Source organism: Nannobrachium achirus (genome assembly GCF_963921795.1).
Source record: "Nannobrachium achirus genome assembly, chromosome: 12".
In the NCBI taxonomy this organism is placed as follows: domain Eukaryota; kingdom Metazoa; phylum Chordata; class Actinopteri; order Myctophiformes; family Myctophidae; genus Nannobrachium; species Nannobrachium achirus.
Window position 1 is genome coordinate 14,948,077 of NC_137832.1, and position 21,707 is coordinate 14,969,783.

General features: G+C 43.5%; 1 protein-coding gene across 1 annotated transcript in view; it reads left to right on the forward strand.

The window, feature by feature from the left end:
* mmp11a (matrix metallopeptidase 11a) overlaps window positions 1-21,707 on the forward strand; it is a gene marked incomplete at its 5' end in the record, with an annotated part of 32,477 nt that overhangs the window by 8,488 nt on the left and 2,282 nt on the right. Inside the window, 5 exons of the mRNA XM_080739611.1 lie at window positions 5,148-5,377; window positions 14,716-14,862; window positions 17,086-17,219; window positions 17,680-17,912; window positions 20,509-20,713. Coding sequence (XP_080595737.1) covers window positions 5,148-5,377; window positions 14,716-14,862; window positions 17,086-17,219; window positions 17,680-17,912; window positions 20,509-20,713 — 949 coding nt within the window. The remainder of the gene's footprint in view (window positions 1-5,147; window positions 5,378-14,715; window positions 14,863-17,085; window positions 17,220-17,679; window positions 17,913-20,508; window positions 20,714-21,707) is intronic.

The following is a 21,707-nucleotide window of genomic DNA, read 5'->3' on the forward strand; positions in this document are numbered from 1 at the left end:
GTTTGTCAACAGTCAACAGTCACATAAAATTAAGGAACAGCTTTGATATAGGAGTAATGTTGCATTACGTCGTTGTCGGGTGAAAACCCTGTATGTCCAAAACCGTTTGTTTTGCATTTATTTTTTGAAAAATGTTTAAACTAGTGAAAACAGCCGATCTACAAGCACACAGCGCCTCGCGGTGTGAGGCGTTGTGTGCTTGTAGATCAGCTGTTTTCACTACTTTTGTGCGACGGCCTTGTGTGATGAAGCAGTGCTTCACTTTGCGAAAAGATTTACAAATTTGAAACTTGGAGATACAAGGTTTCTGCCCAACAGTGACGATTAGTTGGCTGTATTGCATTCTGAATTGATGGTCAGTGCAAAGCCTGAATCTCAGTGTTAAGGGACAAGTTTACTATCCATTTCAGGGAAAACTTGCAGACAAACGTGAAAACCTCTTTTCGTTAATGCGACCCGTTGAAAAAAAAAAAAAAAAAAAGCTGAAATTCCAAAATGTCAAGGTATCTTTCAAACTAAGTGAAACGTAAAAGGCAATAAGAACGGTGGAGCCACTCTAATGGAGATGGCGGCTAGGGGTTGGTGGAAGGGGGTGGGGGGGGGGGGGGGGGGGGATGGCTCAGAGAGGCGTGCGTCTCTCCCTCGATCAAGGTCCATCACTCACTGCAAAGCCCCTTTACTTCTGTGGTCAGACCGTGGAATGGAGCACATTCCACGAACCCTGCTGGGTATTGTTCTCTCTGTGGCCGGTAACTGCACAGCAGTGTAGCCCCCACACAGCAACAAGGGACAGTGATGGGGTCACTTCAGATTCAGAACATAATAAAAAAAAAAACTTACCCAGGAATAGAGATGGACCGATTGCAAAATTCTTGGCCGATACCGATCCCCCGGTTTTATGAAGGTCTGACCTGCCAAAACCGAGTTTTCCAATACCGATTTCTTTAGCTAAGAACTAGAAAGTAGGGTTGCTCCAATACCCCTTTTTTCAGGCCAAGTAGGCCTACAAGACATACTTCAATTTGAGTACTAATAAGCTATAGGAACACTAATGCCAAATCAATCACAATAGTACAATATCCAAAATCACAGACAATATCCAGTCTAATATGACCGTCTGGACTAGGCAGGAGGAAAGCAGGTGACGCATGTTTTTTTCCCCTTCTTTTTGGAGACGACTTTGACACAGGATTATGGAATATATCCTTACATTGCAAAGGTAATCAGCACCATCTGTATTCTGTAGGCCGCCACTAAGTAGACTGACTGGCTGCTACTTGCTAATGTTTACTTTAGTCACAGGACCAGAGCATCATGCTGTGCAGTGCCATAGACACAATTGGCATAAAACTGGTATTTATGTCAGTGACCTGCCGGTCACCGATTCGGCCGGTTTTATATCATACCTGCCGATTTTTGATATTGGCCGATTTCCATCCCTACCCGGGAAGAATTAATCCAACCACATTTTTACATGTGGGACAATGCCTCCACCCCAACAACCCAGTGGTTCTCAAACTTGGGGTCCGGACCCCAAGTGGGGTACCCGAATTATTTTGTGGGGTCTCCAGATGATTAGCTTAATGTAAAAAAAATGTCTCACTCAACGGTAAACAAACTTACATAGGCCTAAGTGTCACACAGGGTATCTGCACATTTATAAAGTGACAATTTAAGGATTTTCAAGACCGTTTTAATACCAAACTGGCCAAACTGTCAAATATTAAGTAAGCAAGAGGCGAACATTGTGAAAATAGCCGACCCACATGCTCACAACGCCTCGCAACGCGAGGCGTTGTGAGCGTTGTGAGCGTTGTGATCTGCTATTTTCACAATATTCATCTGTGGAACAGAGTACATTATATGTAATACCTACAATTCCAAGTGCTTGTCAGGGTGGGGGTCCCCATGCAGTTCAAATATGTTTATTTTGGGGGTCACCATCACGGCTGAGCATGCCCATGGGGCATGTTCAGCAGTAGAAGAGGATATGCATGTAATTTAGTCATTTTAAGGAACAGCCCCAAAGCTCACCAGAACTGTAAAAAAACTTTGAGCTGGTAATTCGGGAGCTTTGGTTGGTGCCACACGAGACGCTGGTGAAACACTATGCGGTCAGGAGAGAGCCATCCTCTGTAATTTTCTCCTGATGTAATAAGCAAAGCCATTTCCTCTCGTATTGGCAGGGGGATATTTACTCTAATAGGTAGAGGGATAAGGGTGATAGTGGTAGTCTTTTGGGACCCACTTTCAGGGACGTGCAGAGAATGTTAGAGAGGCAGGGGCTGACATTTCTAAAAGGGCCTTTTGGTGAAAATAATAGAAAATAGCCGACCTCCAAGCTCACAACGCGTCGCGCTGCGACGCGTTGTGAGCTTGGAGGTCGGCTATTTTCAGTACTTGATACCACACTAAACTTAAAGGGGAAGACCACCCATTTTCAATATTGAACGGTGTCATTAATATACCCTAGAGGAGTTGTGTGGAAATAGAAAAAAAAAGTTCCCCCCCTTCTGTGTTGCCTAAAACTGGAGGATTGATTTTGGGGGTTGTATTGTAAAGTACAACTTGATGACATCACACATTGTACTTTACAATACAAACCCCAAAATCAATCCTCCAGTTCTAGGCAACACAGAAGGGGGGGAACTTTTTTTCTATTTCCACACAACTCCTCTAAGGTATATTAATGACATATTTCAATGTTGAAAATGGGTGGTCTTCCCCTTTAAGCATAAAAAAGGCAATACTGGAGATGTGGCGTAACGGCATGGGTTTCTACACGGAGAGGGCAATTCTTTCAACGTATGATGCTGCATTCAAGTTCAGGAGAGTTTGGACAAGGCAATGCTCTTGAATGATGCCTTCAAGTATGGCATGGAAAGAGGGGCATTTGCGTTTCTTTTACCATAGTAAAAAACTGCACTCATGCATGGTCTGGAGAGGGCACTTTTTACAGACGGGTAAAAGGGCAGGGGCTCAAGCCCCCTTTGATGTCTATGTGTGCACGTGCCTGCCCACTTTACGACAGAGGAAATATGGCTCATTGACCTGATTACAAGTGTTTCTATGACCATGTAAATCTCTCAATGAATAGGATGAAAAACTATGTGATCCAAACCTTTTTACTGAGTTGTTTGCCTCAGTTCAGAATTAAAGAATAACATGTTTTTTCCCCCTTTCTCTTGCCCCAAATGCCAGTCTCACATTATACTATGCCAGGGTTCCCCAATAGGCGGCCCGCGGGCCATTTGCGGCCCGCGGGGGGCTACTGTCTGGCCCCCACCAACCCCAGTAATAATGGTGGTATAAGAGCAGTAACAACACTAGTATATCATCGTTGTCGGCTGGAAACCTTGTATCTCCAAATTTGTACGTTCTTTCGCAAATCATACAAGGCCGTCGCACAAAAGTAGTGAAAACAGCCGATCTACAAGCACACAACGCCTCGCGCCCGCGGCGCGAGGCATTGTGTGCTTGTAGATCGGCTGTTTTCACTAGTTTAAATCATTCAAAAATTATAAATTCAAAACAAACGGTTTTGGACATACAAGATTTTCACCCGACAACGACGATATCTGAACTGTCGCTGGAGTAGCAGGATCGCCGCCGTCGCCCCCTGCAATGTTGTGGCCCTCAGCTTGGTACCCTAGACATATATTCAATGCTGTGGCCCTCGGCTTGGTACCCTAGAGGCCTAGACATAATTCGGCCCTTGGGGAAAACTAATTGGGGAACCCTGTACTATGCAGTTGATAAGTGTTGACAGGATGTGAATGACCAACTGACCCAGACAGAGTGGAAAGATGCTGACTGATAAAGTCTCAGCCATATCTCCGTAGTTACCCTATTGACCAACTAACTAACTATATGTGCTTAAAGGGCAACTTTTATTTTTATTTTTACAAGGGTTGAGGTTCATAATTTAGATTGTAACTAGGGGTGCAACAATACTGAACCGAACCGGTAATCCGAACCGAATGGCCCTGTCCCGAACCGAGACATCCCATATACCGAATGAACCGACTTTATTTTTTTTAATTTTTTTTTTTTTTTTTGTGGCCACATAAAAACATAATTTAACTCTTTCTGTACTCTTTCTGTATCTTTTTAGAAAATCTTCCTCCTAACCATAATATCCGATTATCATGTTTTAGGGGGGAAACAAATGATGGCACCCCATCTTTAAAATAAACTGAATATTTTGGAAATATTTTCAAATATTGAGAACGTTTCATGCAAATTCCTCAAAAATCCCAGGATAAAAACGGGAAAGTGTTTTACAAACTGTACAAAATGGCGGAAAATCTAAGGGCGGAGCTTATTGACAATGACACAGATGTGTTCCTCTTGAGTCAAGGCACACGTGTAAGCAAGTTGCATGTCTTAAAGCCAAACAAGGCATGCCTGTTTAAAGTTTGAATTTTCAAACGCTTTGCATAGCGCCCCCCTTTGGCCAATTTGAATAAGATTGGTTTAAGTGATATTTGGACTAACCCTCTACATCTTTGCCAAATGTCATGAACATGTGACTTTGAATGTATGTTTTAGAGGCAGAAGAATAATTTGCATTCATTCAGTTCATGTAAAAAAAGTTTTGTGCATGTGACGCGGAAATCCCAGGAGGAGATAGATTTGAACTGTTTTTCATATAATTCAAATGGTGGGAGATCTAAAGATCAGAGGTCAAAAGTTGGCAAAGTTGTTCGGCATGAGGAGATGCATATGTGTATACCGCTTTGATGGCTGTATGTCAAACAGAGCATGAGCTATACCTGTAAGTTTGCACTTTCAAAGGCTTCCTACAGTGCCACCCCTTGGCCAATTGTTGCGAGCTTCGTGTTTTTTCCATTTGGCATAGTCCTCTACCATATTGCCAAGTTTCGTAAAAAGTGATTGCACAGTCAAGCCAGGACAGAAAAAGTGGCGGAATAATACTAATAATAATAATAGAAACACCAATATCAATGAGTGGCCTCAGCCACTTTGTGGCTTGGCCACTAAATATGAACCAAAAACAAAGGTTGTCCTTTAACATCACAACTATAACTTGATATGTTGTCTCGTGTCTGTTAAAATCATCTACTGTCTCTCTGATATGATGAGTGTTGATCATAAACGCCTGTGTTTTGAAGGGCTTGGTCCACATGTCCGAGAAGTTCCACGACCTTAAGAAGCGAGGAAGGGTTGCTCACGCCCAGGACCTGGTGAAGGAGGTGGGCCTGCCGGCCAACGCCAGCGAGATGACGTGGAACCGGCCGCGCTGCGGCGTCCCAGACTTCCCGACCCAGAAGGAGGTCCATTACAAAGGGAAGCACAGGCAAAGGCGCTTCGTCCTCTACGGAGGCCGCTGGAGCAAGACCGACCTCACCTACAAGTATGTATCACACCACAGCCCTCAACTCTGCAGTATGCTGTTCTGTTCAATATATCGTCGTTGTTGGGTGAAAACCCTGTATGTCCAAAACCGTTCGTTTTGCATTTATCACTTTAAAAATGATTTAAACTAGTGAAAACAGCTGATCTACAAGCACACAACGCCTCGCATCGTGAGGCGTTGTGTGCTTGTAGAGCTTCTGTTTTCACTACTTTTGTGCGACGGCCTTGTATGATGAAGCAGGGCTTTGCTTTTGCGTATCTTGGAGATACGAGGTTTCCGCCGGACAGTGACGATATACTGTAGTGCCATTCGAGTATCAGACAGTCACTCTTTTTAATAAATAAAAATACATTATGTTGGCAAAAATTGTCCACACTCCAATTTACTGCTCCCAAATATATAGTTTAAGCTGGTTGTACAATGCTGCGTTTTTTCGTTGCAAAATGAGTTTTTCAGGGCAAGGAGAGAGAGACAGAGAGAGCCAGTGGTCCGAAAATAAATAGGAAACGGGTGGCAGTGTGCAAACGTGATTGACATAACGTGAGGATGATTTCTTTATTTACATGCTCCGAAATTCGCTCCTATATTCGTCCGGGGGGAAAAAAACGCAGCAGTGTGCAACGACATTTTTTTCTTATTCTTATCCTGTTTTTAGTCCTAGACCCAGCTTAGATGTCTTCGGATGTGCGTGCCTTTTGGCTGTTCAGCCTCTGTCTCAACCATATACTCAATATCCACATAGTTGTACAGGGTCATGGGGTTGTCACGCATGGTGCAATACATACAATATATACTCAAGTGTACATAACCACTTGCATTAAAAGCAACATTGGGGCACAATGTGGTTTGCGCTGTTGAAGCTGAGCCAAAGATGGTGAGATGAGTTATATTTGCTCATATAATTGATTGGCAGTATATTTTTATAAAAGGAGTTTCCACTCATGAAAATTCCATACTTTATGATTTATTTGGCTACTTGTCATCATAGCCCTCAAGCCATAATTGAGCCGTGTGTTGTCATGATATACCTACTGCCAAGAAGACATACAAAGCTTTAAGCTGCACAGATAAGACATCCACCATCTGTAAAAAGTGACAGATACTCCGGTAAAATGATGGATGGCTCAAAAATACAAAAAAGGAAAAGAAAGATATGGTAACTATTAGAGGATAACAGGTATCTTAAAGTGATAGCAGTATAGTTTTAAAGATACTGACCATTGAACTTGTGATACTTGCTGTCACACATTTTAAATAACAAGTTAAATAGCTTATTTCTTTTTTTTTACTAATCATTCGTGGTGTCATTCTGTTGGGTTATAAATTCAGTCCATTCTCTCCCAATTCCCTTGGAACGGTTCTTCTTGTATCCTGAGTTTACGTATGTGTAAATCTCTCCATCAGACTATCGTCACTGTCGGGCAGAAACCTCGTATCTCCAAGTTTCAAAGTGTTTCGCAAAGTAAAGCCCTGCTTCATCATACAAGGCCGTCGCACAAAAGTAGTGAAAACAGCAGGTCTACAAGCACACAACGCCTCGCACCGCGAGGCGTTGTGTGCTTGTAGATCGGCTGTTTTCACTAGTTCAAATCATTTTAAAAACCATAAATACAAAACAAACGGTTTTGGACATTCAAGGTTTCCACCCGACAACGACGATATATATTTCCTTCACAATGCACAGCCGCTGCTCACAAGTTGGACGGTCTCTTTAAACTTTTTCTTGATTGACTGTATCAGATTGTACAGAGGTTACGGTTTACAAAGATTGCTAAAAGAATAACACAAAAGGCCCCGGGGGTTTGTTTCCTTTGTGGTCGGTCCTGTGACGAAACGAACTCTTCAAATTAGTTACGGAAAACACTGCATCTGAAGAAGAATGTGATGGTTTTCTTTCATCTGAGTCCCACAACAGAGAGTACAGCCAGGGGCGTCACAAGGGGGAGGAAAGTGGGACTGAGTTACTAGGGCCCAAGGTGGACGGGCCCTAGTAACTTTAGCTATTGAAAAATAGCAGATATACAAGCTCACAGCGCGGCACCGAGTGCCGCGCTGCAAGCTTGTAGATCTGCTATTTTTGAAAATGTGGGCAAATCTTTGAATATATGCATTTTTTAAGTGAACATTTGTAACTCAAATTTTGCATTTGGGGGGTCCCCGGAACTAAATATTTTGAGATGGGGGGGGTCCGTGGCCAAATACATGTCATTTTGGGGGTCCTTGACATGAAAAAGTGTGAGCACCACTGACATGGAAACATAGGTTTCTTGCACACATTTCTTTCAAAAGATTTCAAAAATAGCAGATCTACAAGCTCGCAGCGCGGCACTCGGTGCCGCACTGTGAGCTTGTATATCTGCTATTTTTGAATAGTTAACATTCATGGGGGGCCCGCAGTGAATCCTTGCACCCAGGGCCCAGAATTTGGTGTGACGCACCTGAGTACAGCATACAGTACTATCTCTACGCTGGTGCAGTTTGGCTCTCCGTCTGGCTTCATATGAATACCTTCCTTGTAGCCATTGTTTATTTTATACAATATAAAGAACGAGAGACAGAGAAAGGGCTTTTGTTTGCCCACAAAAGGATGTACTGTAGGTAAACTATCAGTCAAGATGATTGATACTGAAAAAAGGGATGTGTTTGGCATACGTAAATCATGACCACAGCTCATTACTCTTTGAGATAAAATATCAAATTAAGATAAGAAAGGGTAAGATAAGATACGATTCAGTTGTCAAAACACGCACGCACGCACGCGCACGCACGCACGCACGCACACACACACACAAGATCTGTTATGATTTCAAGCAACGGTTGGTACTTAGAGTGCTTGTCTCGAAAGCACAACCCACCTCCAAAATCAGAACCTCTCTGTGTCTGGGGTCAACAAAAACAATATCTGGTGTGTTTGGGATGCCAGCAAAGACATCGTAAACACAATCAAACCAATCCGGGTAACACTCTGGAATGTTTATGCATTGCTGCACTAGATGGCAAACATTTTCTAACTGCATCGGACACTAAGTCGACAATGCGGTCGTGGTGAGCAATGTATAGGTTTTCATATGCACTGCAACCGTTTGTTATGTGTGCGATGGATTCTAGATGTTGTTCAGAATCATGATGGTTAATACGGAGTGGGCTATGGATGTCGGGATACCAGGTTGACAGATTGTACTTAGTTGGTAATACTTGCGGTCTTGCTTTGATGGTACATTTTAAAACATCCTCCCCTATAGCAGCATTTTTGTAGATTGAATGTGAAACAGAATGATCAGCGGAATCAACACGGGCCAACTTTCCCTGCAATGGAAGTCCACGCCAATGTTGTTTGGCCTCAGTCCGTTTCGCATTAAAGGACAACTTTAGTTTTTTACAACAAGGGTTCATATTTTAGATTGTAATTAGAGAAAAGAAAAAGTGAGCGTTAAAATGTTTTCATTTGCTTCGTTCTATTGTTTTATTGCGTTTACCGTGCTAAAATGTGGGGCATGCATACGCATGGGGGCATGCGTACAAGTGACTAAATATGTCTTTTTAGACACAATAAGCCAGCAGTTTCTTTATTGTAATTTACTGTAACACTTCTAGCCCCCATGAATCACATCGAACCATGAAAGGTTGTGTTGTTTCTTGGGATTGGGCTTATTCTGTGTAAAATGACATATTTAGCCACTTGTACGCATGCCCCCAAACACTGAAATAAGAATCTCGAAAACAATAGAAAGAAGTAAATGAAATAATCTTTACACTCATCTTTTATATTCTTTAATTACAATCTAAAATATGAACCCTTGTTGTAAAAAACTAAAGTTGTCCTTTAAGCAGAACCCTTCTAGCTGTATCTTCTTGTAGCCTAGTGTCCCCTCCCTGGTGAGTGAGAAAGGCTTCCACCACACACACACACACACGCACGCACGCACGCGCGCGCGCGCGCGCACACACACACACACACACACACACACACACACACACACACACACACACACACACAGACACAGAACAAAGGATTTTGCCTTCTTTGGACCCACATACAGTAATGCGATATGAAACGAGTGAGCTTAACAGGTATTTGAAATCCTTGAGACCAGCTCTTAACTTTCTCTGCAAGATAATTCTAGGCTGTAGTAGGAGACATGGCCCATTTCAATTTAGACCTTATAATGGGAACGGACTGCAAAAAACAAGTCCCGTCAAAAACAACAGCTTATTATTCCATCCCATTTTTGGGATTACTGTATGTGCTCTGTAGCAGCGCAAACAAGGAGAAATGAAAGCCAAGAATGGACTTTGAAATGATAACACACCAATGTGGCATAGTCTTTGTATGGACACAGATGAAAGCCAGTTCCACTTTTGCATGCAAAGATACAACAGTGGGAGAAAGCTTTATGACTGAGCACTCATAAACCTCAACAACACCATGATAGATGGTGTCTAACACACGGTATTATGCGCAGCAAATCTTCTCTGGGTAAATAAAAGTTACAATAAATGATTGAATTCATCACACCCTGCCAGGTATGTTTAGCTTCTGCTTAATATATCTGCTACTACCGCCAGGGGCGTCACAAGGGGGGGGGACTGAGTTACTAGGGCCCAAGGTGGAGGGGCCCAAGTAACGTTAGCTATTGAAAAATAGCAGATATACACGCTCACAGCGTGTGCTGCGAGCTTGTAGATCTACTATTTTTGAAAAGTCGTGAAAATGTGTGCAAATCGTTGAATATGTATTTTTTAAGCGAACATCTGTAACTCAAAATTTGCTTCTGGTGGGGGGTCCCAGGAACAAATTATTTTGAGATGGGGGTCCATGGCCAAATACATATCATCTTGGGGGTCCTTCACATGAAAAGGTTTGAGAACCACTGACACAGTAGTCTCTCAATAACAGACTAACTGAGCTCCAGTTAAGTGAAAAGGACCTTTTCTTTGACGCTGGCTGGCCAGATTGCTGACATAGAAACATAGTTTTTTCAAAAAGTCTTAGAAGGATTCAAAAGACACTTGTTGAATCTAATTTTCACGATTTTTCAAAAATAGCAGATCTACAAGCTCGAAGGGCGGCACTCGGTGCCGCGCTGTGAGCTTGTATAGCTGCTATTTTTCAATAGTTAAAGCATAAAATAATGATATACAATACTGTGTACCCGTTCTAAATGGGTTAATATACCGTATCTGCTACGGCTCAGCGTGTAAGAGGATGGCTGTTGCTGAAAGACAGGAAACGTGGCTATTAATGCAGGTGTAACCGAAGCCCGGTCACATGGCCGGCAGACTGCACTTGAGCGTGAACCACAAACCTTCTGCTCAAAGGTATCGGGTGATCTATAGTGAGCTGAAATATGAATACATCTGAGCCATTCCACCACCTGAAAAGGATCCAGTTCAAAAGTAGCAAAGTTTGTCTTTGTTTAATCATTTGTCACAGAGAACCTCGGTCGAGAACCGCAGCCACCTCTTTTAACCTGACAACGAGAAAGCAGGGACTTGCAGAGAATGCTAGAGAGGCAGGGGGAGACATTTCTAAAAGGGCCTTTGGTGAAAATATCGGAAATAGCAGACCTCCAAGCTCAGAACACGTCGTGCTGTGACGCGTTGTGAGCTTGGACGTCGGCTATTTTCGATGCTTGATATACCACATTAAACTAAGCATTATCAAGTCAATACTGGAGATGTGGCGTAGCGGCATGGACTTCTACACAGAGAGGGCAATTGTTTCAACACAAGATGCTGCATTCAAGTTCAGGAGAGTTTGGACATGGCAATTCTCTTGAATGCTGCCTTCAGGTATGGCATGGAAAGAGGGGGCATTTGCATTTCTTTCACCATAGTAAAAACTGCATTCATGGTCTGGAGAGGGCACTTTTTACAGATGGATAAAAGGGCAGGGGCTCAAGTTACAGTTTACAGTTACAGTTCAGGAATTAAGCAGAAGCTTTTAATCCAAAGCGACTTACAATAAATAATAATAAGCACCCTTTGATGTCTACTGTATGTGTGCCTGTAACTGGCGAGAAGTTTCACTATAGGAGAGTGTAACCAACCATCTTTTTCAGTATCCGTCCACAATAAACAGGCCCCCTTGAACAACCCGCAAACATTTGTGTTTCATGGGTCTTCCCCTGTTGTTTGTTGGGCCAAGTCGGTGGTAGAGGGGGAGTATTTCAGTCTAGGAATAGCAATATCACCCACATTACACTAGCGTGTGCTATAATAAACAGCATAACACGACGAACCCCATACGGCGCTCGTAAACCATTTTCACAGCTGTTTATATTTTGGCATGAAGTCATTATTAACCCATTTAGGTCTAGAATTATTGAATGCTTTAACCAGTGAAAAATAGCAGATCTACAAGCTCACAGCGCGGCACCGAGTGCCGCACTGCGAGCTTGTAGATCTGCTATTTTTGAAAAAGTCGTGAAAATGTGTGCAAATCTTTGAATATATGTATTTTCAAAGCGAACGTTTGTAACTCAAATTTTGCTTCTGGGTGGTCCCTGGAACTAAATATTTTGAGATGGGTGTCCGTGGCCAAATAAATATAATTTTGGGGGTCCTTCACATGAAAAGGTTTGAGAACCACTGACATAGTAGTCTCTCAAGAACAGACTAACTGAGCTCCAGCTATAAGTGAAAAGGACCTTTTCTTTGACGATGGCTATAGCCAGATTGCTGACATAGAAACATAGGGTTTTCAAAAAATCTTAGAAGGATTCAAAAGACACTCATAGAATCGGGTCAAAATTCAAATTTTCACGATTTTTTCAAAAATATCAGATCTACAAGCTTGCAGCGCAGCACTCGGTGCCGCGCTTGTATATCTGCTATTTTTCAATAGTTATAGCATAAAAGAATGATACACCATAATGTGTACCCGTTCTAAATGCGTTAAGAAGGCATTAAGGCCCCATAAATGTACTGTATGTGAGTTATGTCTGTTGCTTGTTTATGACACACGGGGGGGTGTTGCACAGTTATCATGCTGGGTGGCTTTAACCCCAAGAGAAGAAGGAAGACCATGATACAGTGTTATCTCATAGAGAGCCCTGGGGGCGCTGGCAACTGCACACCTCATATCAGATGAGCATGACACCCTCAAGGTCGGTGGTCCCTGTTGTGCATTATACGGTGTGTGTGTGTGTGCAGTGGTGTAAAGTAACTAAGTACTTTTACTTAAATAATGTACTTAAGGAAAAGTTTGAGGTATTTGTACTTTACTTGAGTAATTTCCAATTTCCAGTAGGCTACTTTTACTTCTACTCCACTACATCTTAATACATACATTAACAATGTGCCGCGATGTGACGCATTACGAGCTTGTAGATCTGCTATTTTCAAAAGATTGTTATACATTTGAAAACTTGAAATGGGACTTTCTGCATAATGAGTACTTTTATTTTTGGTACTTTAAGTACATTTTGATGGCAATACTTGTTAATTGTTGTTAACAAGGCGCTTTACATAGATTGTGCATTACATTCACCCATTCACACACACATTCATTCATCGATGGCAGAGGAAACCATGCAAGGCACCAACCTGCTCATCGGGAGCAACTAGGGGTTCAGAGTCTTGCTCAAGGACTCTTCCACACTAAAGCCCTTTGCACAGAGGCGCGTTTATCCGCACGGATAAAACGGACAATTTCATTTTTTTAAAAGAAAACAATGATTCTCTACGACCTCATGCACACCGGATCCGAATTAGCCGTGCGACGAGTGGCTGCGGCCGTGCGTTTTTTCTCTATCGAACCCAGTTCGATTTGTGCGTCTTGTCGCATGTGGTAAAAAACTCACCTTTTATGACTCCTTTTGGGATCCGCAGTGCCGATTCCGCACAGCATTGCACACCAAATCCATTTTATTCATGCAGTGAACGAAAAAACGCAACTGTCCTGTGTGCAAAGGGCTTAACTCTGGGGGAGCCCGGGATCAAACTGGGAAACTTTCAGGAACCCTCCGTGTTCTAATGACGGTTTCTCTACCCCTGAGCCACTGCCGCCCCATCCATTCATGTGTGTTGGTGCGTGAGTGCCAGGGTTGTGTGTGTGTGTGTGTGTGTGTGTGTGTGTGTGTGTGTGTGTGTGTGTGTGTGTGTGTGTAGTACAATCTTTCAATCTGGTATCCCGACATCCATAGCCCACTCTGTATTAACCATCATGATTCTGAACAACATCTAGAATCCATCGCACACATAACAAACGGCTGCAGTGCTTATAAAAACCTATACATTGCTCGCCACGACCGCATTGTCGACTTAGTGTCCGATGCAGTTAGAAAATGTTTGCCATCTAGTGCAGCAATGCATAAACATTCCAGAGTGTTACCCGGATTGGTTTGATTGTGCTTACGATGTCTTTGCTGGCATCCCAAACACACCAGATATTGTTTTTGTTGACCCCAGACACAGAGAGGTTCTGATTTTGGAGGTGGGTTGTGTTTTCGACCTCTACATGGACCAGGCTTTCCAAGATAAGCACTCTAAGTACCAACCGTTGCTTGAAATCATAACAGATCTTGGGTATAGATGTCGTTTCTCTATACTCATATTTGGAAGCCTGGGGCCATGTACATAAATTGACCACGAGTGGTCTGGCAATCGCCGGCATGACAAAGAGTAAGTCCAAACAGCCAAATATTGCTCTGTTTCAGCAGTTATGGGCAGTTTGTCTGTGTGGAGGAGAAGGTGCTATGTATATCCATGAAGTGTCCATGAAATATCAAGCCCGTCAATATTTGTTTCCCTGTAAATTAATTGTAATTTGTGGATTCAAATAAAGCAGGGGTCTTCAACGTTTTCAGGCCAAGGACCCCTTAGTTGAGAGAGCGATGAAGCAGGGACCCCCACAATCTTTTCATAGATTCCATATAGTTTCATCGTTTGACAGCACAATCATCAGTGTATTTTGGATTCATGTCAATTTGTGTTTTCAGACATTTAACCACTTGAACCGTCAATACTTAATAACCTTGACCTTTCACTCTGTACTTAGTCTGCTCTTTTTCCCCTCTACACTAAAGCTCTTTGCCAAAAATAGCGAGGCGTTGTGAGCTTGTAGATCGGCTATTTTTGGCTAAAGTTCACGGAATATGGATATATATAATGATATAATATAAAAAAGGAGAAAAAATAAAACCTTCTATCACTCAAAGATTTGGAGGACCCCCTGTAGTAACTCTGAGGACCCCCTAGGGGTCCCGGACCCCCTGTTGAAGACCCATGAAATAAAGAATTAAAATGTGTGTGTGTGTGTGTGTGTGTGTGTGCGTGTGTGCGTGCGTGCGTGCGTGCGTGTGTGTGTGTGTGTGTGTGTGCGTCATCCGCAGGGTGGTGCGTTTCCCCTGGCAGATGACGGAGGACAAGGTGCGACGGGTGTTGCAGGAAGCCCTGCGAGTGTGGAGCGACGTGACGCCCCTCACCTTCACCGAGGTTCCTCGCAGCGGAAAGGCTGACATCGAGATCGACTTCACGAGGTGAAGATGTTTTTTTACGTGTGTGCGAGCAAAGCCGGAGAGCTTAGGCTAGCAGAATCAAGTCAAACATATTTATGAGGTGACTCTGACATAAAAAAGTTTGCCCACAGAGTCAGGGACGTGCTGGCCATTGGGAAAAACGGGACAACTCCCGAACGGCCGGTTCATTCCCGGCCGGTCCAGGCCGGCCATTAGGAAAAAAATGAAAATAAAATGTCGGCCTTCGTTCCATTTTGGGGGCTGGGCGGCCAACAAAGTAAATCGTCACTGTCGGGCAGAAACCTCGTATCTCCAAGTTTCAAATGTATACTTTTTTTTCGCAAAGCAAAGCCCTGCTTCATCATACAAGGCTGTTGCACAAAAGTAGTGAAAACAGCAGATCTACAAGCACACAACGCCTCGCGGTGCGAGGCGCTGTGCGCTTGTAGATCGGCTGTTTTCACTAGTTTAAATCATTTTTAAAATGATAAATACAAAACAAACGGTTTTGGACATACAAGGTTTCCACCCGACAACGACGAAATATAACTCATGTAATTGGCCCACTGGCTTGTCACTTGTCATGATCTGAAATGGCAAAGTAGCAGCAGCGCTATAGAGAGAGATCTCTCTCTATAGCGCGCAATGAGGGCCTCTCCAACTCTTTTTCCCGGGCTGAATCAGGGGCCCAGCATGTCCCTGCACAGAGTGCTTTACGGGAACAAAGGACAGAAATACTGATTAACAACAAGAGTTGAAAACAAGAAGGAACAAGCACATCATTAATCCAAAATATGTTGATAGAGCTTATTTGTGGGTTCAGACTCAGAGGTAGAGAGAGAGAGTGAGGTTGTCAGCATGTTTTTTTGTGCGTGTGTGTTTTGTTTCGTTTGTGTGGGTGGGTGTGTGTGTGTTGTTTGTGTGGGTGCGCGGGGTGGTTGGGTGGGTGGGTAAATATGCGAAGACCAAGCAGCAACAACAAGGCAATCCTCAGGAATGACTGTAATGACAAACAGCGGGGCCAGTGTCATCCTTCTTAAATCACGAAGAGCAAATAACAACAAACAGCTGCGACAAAGCGCATACAGTTGTTTCTTCCCTATTTGTTCCTTTAACCCATTTAGAACGGGTACACGTTTTGTGTATCATTATTTTATGCTTTAACTATTGAAAAATAGCAGATAGATCTCTAATTTTTGAAAAGTCGTGAAAATTAGAATTTTGACCCGATTCTATAAGTGTCTTTTGAATCCTTCTAAGTTTTTTTGAAAAACCTATGTTTCTATGTCAGCAATCTGGCTAGCCATCGTCAAAGAAAAGGTCCTTTTCACTTAACTGGAGCTCAGTTAGTCTGTTCTTGAGAGACTACTATGTCAGTGGTTCTCAAACTTTTTCATGTGAAGGACCCCAAAAATTATATTTATTTGGCCACGGACCCCCATCTCAAAATATTTAGTTCCAGGGACCCCCCAGAAGCAAAATTTGAGTTACAAACTTTCGCTTTGAAAATACATACTGTCTATTCAAAGATTTGCACAAATTTTCACGACTTTTTCAAAAATAGCAGATCTACAAGCTCGCAGCGCAGCACTCTGTGCCGCGCTGTGAGCTTGTATATCTGCTATTTTTCACTGGTTAAAGCATTCAATAATTCTATGCCTAAATGGGTTAAAGATCAAAGGAGTGCAGAGTTGTGTTAGCCAGCCTATAGTATGCTGCAATACCCACATTACTTCACCCCCAAAATGAAAATATTTATATCAATTACTCACCCCATGTTGCCTTTGAATGCCTGGAGATTTTCTTTTTTCCCTCCCTCACATGCCTCCACAATGAACAAAGAACGGAGAAAATGCTTGATGATGAATTTAGCGGCCGAGTTTAGCCAACAAAAGCAACACATCAAAACGTCAAAACATCCGGCAGTAAACTGTCACGTAACTTAGTACAGTGCAGTCCATTTATCCGATGTTGTATGCTCAGTACGTCCAAAACACATGCATCTTCGTTAAGCCTGAACTATTTAATGCATTTCGGTATAAACAGTCTCGCACACAATCAAACGGGTAGCGTGCCTGGTATGAGCGCGTGCGTGTCGACACGCACACATTCTCGCCCAGGCAAGCAGGCAAGGGAAAGGGTGCCAAAAGACACAAGGCAACACGGGGGTGAATAACTGATACAAACATCTTCATTTTGGGGGTGAAGTTTTCCTTTAAGATATTTTCTCTAATGGAACACTAGGTACTGGCATGGAGACAGTCTTCCTTTCGATGGTCCTGGAGGCATACTCGCCCATGCCTTCTTCCCCAACACACACAGGCAGGGGGACATCCATTTTGACTACGATGAGTCATGGACCGTCGGCAACAACATGGGTAAGCCTTTTGTTTGAGAGGCTATAATAAGTAAGTAAGTACAGGATCTGGATACTGCCAGACTCGTTGTTATTCTGACATGAGGCAAATATAAAGGTATTTTCATAAAGGTATATTTATGTGCATTTGATATAATCTCCTCACACCAAATATGTGTTCGTTTTCTAGGTCTAGGTCAGATATCAGATCGGTTGCAAATCAACTTAAGACATTGTTTTTCCCAAAATAGCCGATAATAGCTCACGCGTTGGGACATGTTGTGAGCTTATTTTTAGCTGATTGTTCGCCTCCAGAATATAGGGATGCTAGGGTTCAAGTTGAACCACTTGAACCCTAGCATCCCTGATGATGAAGAAGAGTAGCACAGGGTCAGGGTCAGGGTCAGGGAATAAGCCTGTTTAATGCAGGCTGTGGCTGTGCATTGTCTGATGTTTTGTCTGGCTCCCTTGCTCCGTTGCAGGTACAGACCTCCTCCAGGTGGCTGCCCATGAGTTTGGGCATGTCCTGGGCCTGCAGCACTCCAATGAGCCCGGGGCTGTCATGTCTGCCTACTACAGCTTCTCCTACCCGCTGGAGCTGAGCGAGGACGACAAGCAAGGCATCCAGCACCTGTATGGCAAACGTCCACAAGTCCTGCCTCCTCCACCCCCGCCTCCCGTCAACCCGGAGACCAACGAGATCATTATCACAACGGTGAGAGAGAGTGACCCTTCAGAAAGTGGGGTAAAAGTCAGAAGGCTCTGTTCCAGGGGTCTTCAACAGGGGGTCCAGGTCCTCAGAGTTAACTCTTTCTCAGCCACGGGGAGCCACTTAATATTAAAACCGGATTAAACCGTACTTCTTCAGTACTTAAATTAGCCGGACCGGAATTTTCCATACTAGGTCATTAAAAACTAAATAAGTGATAATGATCAAAAAAAAATGATCGGCAGCTCTTCTCCATCTCTTCTTCGACTGATCTAAAAGGGTCATTCTCTCAACCCTTTGAACCGAAAGTACCTTTGGTAGCTTTTCAGACTCTATAGCCAAAGTCCCGTTCACTTTCATTGTAGGAGGAGGTGTTAGCATAGCATCTGTCCGTGATGTTTTTGATCAGAAAAAAGTTGACATGGGCGCTGTATACGTAGTGGATTACATTCGCTTACCTCGATGTGCACGGATCGTGCACGCGAAATGCACGGGGGGGAAGATGCCTCTGGCAAAATTCCCACTATATGCCAATGCAGATCGAGACAATTCGCTGGTGAGTAAACAATAGCCGATCGGGATGGGGGAAAAAGAAAGACGTTACGTGGGATCGCGCTGATTGTCTTGTAAAATGAATGCTGTCTCAGATCACAATACAATAATAGAAATTTCCGTCTAGTCCACCGTCAGCCATTCTGGGCAGGCTGTGGAAGTGTGAATACAGGGGGGCCGCCAAATCTCTGTGTGTTAGGATCATTCTTTTAAATGAACAGCCTGAACCCTCACGTCCCTATTCTGAGGAGAACTTTAGCCAAAGATAGCCGATCTACAAGCTCTCAAGGCGTTGAGAGCTTGTAGATCGTCTATTTTTGGCAGACCATTTTACTAAGTATCGACGATTTAAGTGACATAAGTGACATTAACATGAATCCAACATATACTGATAACAGGGCTGTCAAACAAGTCAATGAAAATCTGAAACACAATTTTATTGTGACCGTCAGGTCGCAGTTACTATCAAAACCTCCACCGGCTGTCAGTCAGTCCGTCTGTCTGTCCGTCACGTCACACTTTTGCCCTACTCATCTCCGCCACCGTTGCCCCTAGCCATGCCAAACTTTGCACACACACTCCTTGGCTGCCAAACCACAACCTCCACCCCTCATTTCTCACATGGCCCTCTTCTAGCACCACCATGAGGCTGATTCTTGCAAAACACATCTACTATTACATTCCCCTAAGAAGCCACGCCCACATAGGCATAGGCACAGTGCAGTAAGTAACGACATGTCCATGTCCCAGAGAGACCCACAGCCCCTCCTCAGAGAGAGGCACGCGCGCACAGCAGCGTGCACAGCAGAGGCACGCGCGCTGGTTTTTGGACACTGCTCCTACAAATGTTGCCCTATAAAATCACACAAAGCGCTGCACAGTATCTCTAAAGTCATGTCATCAACATGCATCTGTCCCAATTAGCGCCACCATCAGGCCGATATTTGCTAAACACATTTTTGGACACTGCTCCTACAGAGTTTGCCCTAAAATCACCCAAAGCGGTACACAGTATTTCCCAGTTTCCCTCCTGATTGGCTACCATTGCTTTCTAAAGTTTGTGTATGTGACCTGACGGTCGCTTATCTCCCGATTTAGCCTGAATTCAACCCCTAGGGAAGTCACAGCAGCTGACCAATCACTGCAAGCTTATTACCCTTTCTGTCCTTGTGTCACTCCCCTCACCCAGGGTAAATAAACACTGGCTGGAGGAATGTATTTATACCATTACCCTGAAGAATAACAGACCACCTAGGCATGTATTTATTTATTTATTTCAGAAATAGTGCTATGCATCAAAAGGATCAGCACGTTTAGGTTTACCGGGATCAATAGCAAGAAGTGTGTCTGTGAGCTTGCTGACACTGAAGGGGGACAGACTTCCCACATTTTCAGAGAGGTATCTTCAAAGTTCAGATTAGGGAGGAAGGTTGGAAATGTCTTCTACTATGACTAAGGCACACTCAACTCCATAGAATGTACGGTTCTGAAGTTGTACTTGAACAGATGACCAAAGGTCAAACAAATGATGGCATCTACTTTTTTTTAACCTACTACTACCTATCTCTATACCACCATGCTACTTTTTTTCCTTTCTTTTTTTTTTGTACAATTTCAGGGTGACATATGGTGAAAGGGTTCCTTTTTCTCCCTCTTAGCTTCCTTCTTTTTACTCACAAACAAAACCATACCCGAACATATCCAGTGGTCGATAAAGAACAAACATTTTGTACTTATGTAAAGGTATCAATATCGCAATGTAGAAATGGTGTGATGTCATCACATTGTACTTTACAATGCAAACCCCCAAATCAATCCTCCAGTTCTAAGCAACACAGAAGGGGGGGAACTAACTCCTAAGGTATATTAATGACATAGTTCAATTTTGAAAATGGGTTGACCTCCCCTTTAAGTACAGTACTTAAGTACTTAGTTACTTTACAACACTGAACGTATCATCTCAAATGAAAGCACCCGGCAGCAACCAGCCCAACATCGGTGTGTGTTACAGCGTTCGGAAGTGTTACAAGTGATCTGTCTCATTTCCCAGCCCGATGCCTGCCAGACGGACTTTGATGCCGTGTCTATGATCCGAGGGGAGCTGTTCTTCTTCAAGGCGGGCTACGTGTGGCGCATGAGGGAGGGGCACCTGGAGCGGGGTTACCCTGCGCTGGCGAGCCGTCACTGGAGGGGGATTCCAGACAACATCGACGCCGCCTTTGAAGACCAGTCAGGGAATATCTGGTTCTTTCAAGGTGGGGGCGGCTGGAGATGCTACCTCGCTGTTATGTGGTTTTATGGTTAAAATGTTAGAGGGATGGATCAAGTGAGCCTCAAGACAATTCACACACCAGGGATAAACATAACATAAGTCAAACACCTAATCCTTGTAGCCGAGGATAACCATTTTAAAGAATGTTAATTACCGAGCTTAAACTAAACACCGGGGCTTTGGCATCAGTGGCATTGAAGTCTTTCATGTAAATATTTCAATCACACTTACTGAAGATCAGATAATGTGTGGGACATAATTGATGTTTGTTTGATCCACCTTGCTGTGCCAGATGAATGGGGTTTACTGTTGGCAATATTGTCAATCTCAGCGCAATTTACTAAATTGAATTAGTTGTGATTGGCTAGACTTTTTGACTCTCAATATATATATAAAAAAGCGTTAGACAGTTTAGACAGCAGCCTGGTGCACTTCTGAATGATACCTAATGAATGCATGGATAAAGTAATCATAGTGGGCTCTATTTTGATTGTCTTAAGTACCAGCTCTTATGCCTTAACTTGAAGGCCTGTCCATATACTGCCTCAGACCACCAAACCTTTCGTTGGAAAGGTCCGGTTCAACTACAAATTGACGTCACTCGCATCTTCTGAAAAGCATTACCCCAAATTAAAGTTCGGAAAGCTGCACGTCGGAAAGTCGTGACACGGACCATGTGTAAATTCCTCCCGTTTTCACAACTTGCCAGGCTGCCAGCTGTAGCTCTTTACAGACTGTTGTGCAAAGACAACCTCCAACAGAACCAGTGGTGGGCAAGGCGGTAGGGGGCGATTCGCTGTGTTCAGCTGGACCGCGCTGAGTCGGCTCATGCGACCGTCGCTAAATCGAATGACACCCGCAAATGGAAACAGGCTAAATTCGCTTTTTCTTAATGCGCATTTTTGAAGTGACTAGTGTCTTGCTCAAGGAATCTTCACTATGACGTGTCACTGTTGTGGGGATTCTTCTTCATCCAC